This window comes from Saccoglossus kowalevskii, chromosome 12 (genome assembly GCF_978046115.1).
Source record: "Saccoglossus kowalevskii chromosome 12, keSacKowa6.1, whole genome shotgun sequence".
NCBI classification, from domain to species: domain Eukaryota; kingdom Metazoa; phylum Hemichordata; class Enteropneusta; family Harrimaniidae; genus Saccoglossus; species Saccoglossus kowalevskii.
The window spans coordinates 11,737,337-11,739,333 of record NC_140652.1 but is presented as its reverse complement, the minus strand read 5'-3'; the positions used below and the strand labels follow the sequence as shown (position 1 = coordinate 11,739,333).

At 37.6% G+C, this 1,997-nt stretch overlaps 1 protein-coding gene across 1 annotated transcript; it reads left to right on the top strand.

Annotated features, from left to right (window-relative positions):
* The first annotated feature begins 685 nt into the window (after positions 1-685).
* LOC146735519 (growth hormone secretagogue receptor type 1-like) lies at positions 686-1,489 on the top strand. The gene has a single exon (XM_085505888.1). It carries the CDS (start codon positions 686-688, stop codon positions 1,487-1,489), a length of 804 nt encoding a protein of 267 aa, XP_085362014.1.
* The last annotated feature ends 508 nt before the right edge of the window (positions 1,490-1,997 follow it).

Here is a 1,997-nt window from a genome sequence, read left to right as displayed (position 1 = left end):
TCACACAAAATAGAAAAGCAGCCACATTGACACACACTATACTAGTTTGCTATATCATAACAGGATGGTTGTAAATTTTACATTTTTAATTTTAATAAGCTGCATATTTGACATTAATAGATAACGTACCGTGCTTTTATATTGAGACAACATGTATCTAAATGAATGCATCGTTATGGGAAACTGAGGTAAAACAAAACCCATGTTAACATGCATTGTCGTATGACAGCGCTCTCAATATAAAATTTGTATGCGATATTGTTGTTATGTATAATGTTTCTGATATTGGAAAAAATAGATGATGTTCACTTGCATTTACAATCCACATTTCTCAAATTTATATATTTCTCTCTTTTTTTAATTTGTTTGCAGGAAAATGAATTCCACACATCTTTACGATTTTTGTGATGCTGCTTTTGAAAATACTGAGTACTTTATTGGGTTTGCCACCATTCTTGTCATAGGCATTGTTCTGAACATTTCGTTTATGTACGTCGTTTTTACAGTACCCTCCATGAGAAATTCGACCAACCTTTTTCTGATAAATCTTGGCGTAGCCGACATTTTGTCTAACTTATTCACTATTGGATTTACAGTGTGTTCTTCTATGTACAGTAAAAGCTGTCCCCTGTTCAAAGATCGGATGAATTGGTGCTTATACAATTTTCCCTTCCAACTTGCAATCATGACGGGCATCTGCACGATTGTAGCGATTAGTATAGAACGATACTTGGCAATTTGTAGACCTATTGCTTACAAAACTAATGGTTTGGACAGAAAAGGAAGAATAATTCCGTTTGTCGTTCTCACCTGGGTGGTGGCGGCCATTTTGAAAATTCCTAACAACGTAAGAGAGTGCACCGGTTTCTATTATGATGACAACACAAATCACGTGATGCATGCTTTGTTGATTTTGACATACGTTCTGGTACTGTTTATTGTAACAATTGCATATACAAAAATCACTCGCAAGATGAACGATTACAAGAAGAGCCAAATAAGCAGCCGTTTAGAAGAGAAGGAACAAGTGATCAAAGTCTGTATCGCAACATCAGTTGTGTTCGTCATTTGCGTGACTCCGCGCATTCTGAACAGCATCTTGGCGATCGTTGCGCAGAGCGGAAATGGCGTGATTACAATGCAGGTCTTCACTTGTACCGACTTCGTCACCTATCATTTCTTGTTTTTCAACTCATCAGTCAACTCTATCATTTACAACGTTGCCAGTAAAAAATACCGATCTGCATTCAAACAAGCTTTCTGTTCTTGTTTCACACCAGAGCATAATATCAAGAATAGTGTTAATTCGGTGTCATCGCACAACAACTGCTCACAGACTATACGGACCCGGGTACGCGGAGAATCTGAAGAATACCTTGATCAGAATAATGAGCTTATTAAAATTTCCTCGATCTGTGACGTCGCGCGCCAAGATGGTATTTCTGCACCCTATATTATAGAAGATGAATCTAGAGATACAAGACTGTAACAGTGTTACCCTCTTGGCGTTATGTTTGAAATGTTTGGGAGTTCTGTAATATATTTCCTGTAACCGTGATAAGCTGATATATATCATAACTTGCTTTTTACACATTGTGAATTATATGATGATAATCACTTGACTCAAAGATAGAGAGCGCCATCTCTTAATAATTATGAATAATCATAATATTATGAGGTTGTTACGAGAATACTGCAAAGTATGCACGACGTTGGTACAGCGGGAGTATCGACCGAGGTCGATGCCACCGCGTACTGTCTGAGTGAATACTGCACAGTATCCTCGTAGTAACCTTATTATTATACATCTTTTCTTCCAAGGGATTTATCATCGAAATGCCGAAATCCAAAACGTTTAGAACAGATTTAACGAACTTCTTTGTGTGGGGTCCGGTCAAACACTGGAGGCACCCAAGTTTGTGTTTATTATTAGAGAAAGCTGACGCGCGTAATCGTTCTATATTTGGAATTCGCGTTTCCTAATATGGTAGGATGAA

Coding starts and splice junctions, on each gene's coding strand:
- LOC146735519 (XM_085505888.1), top strand. CDS start 686: ATGACGGGCATCTGCACGATTGTAGCGATTAGTATAGAACGATACTTG.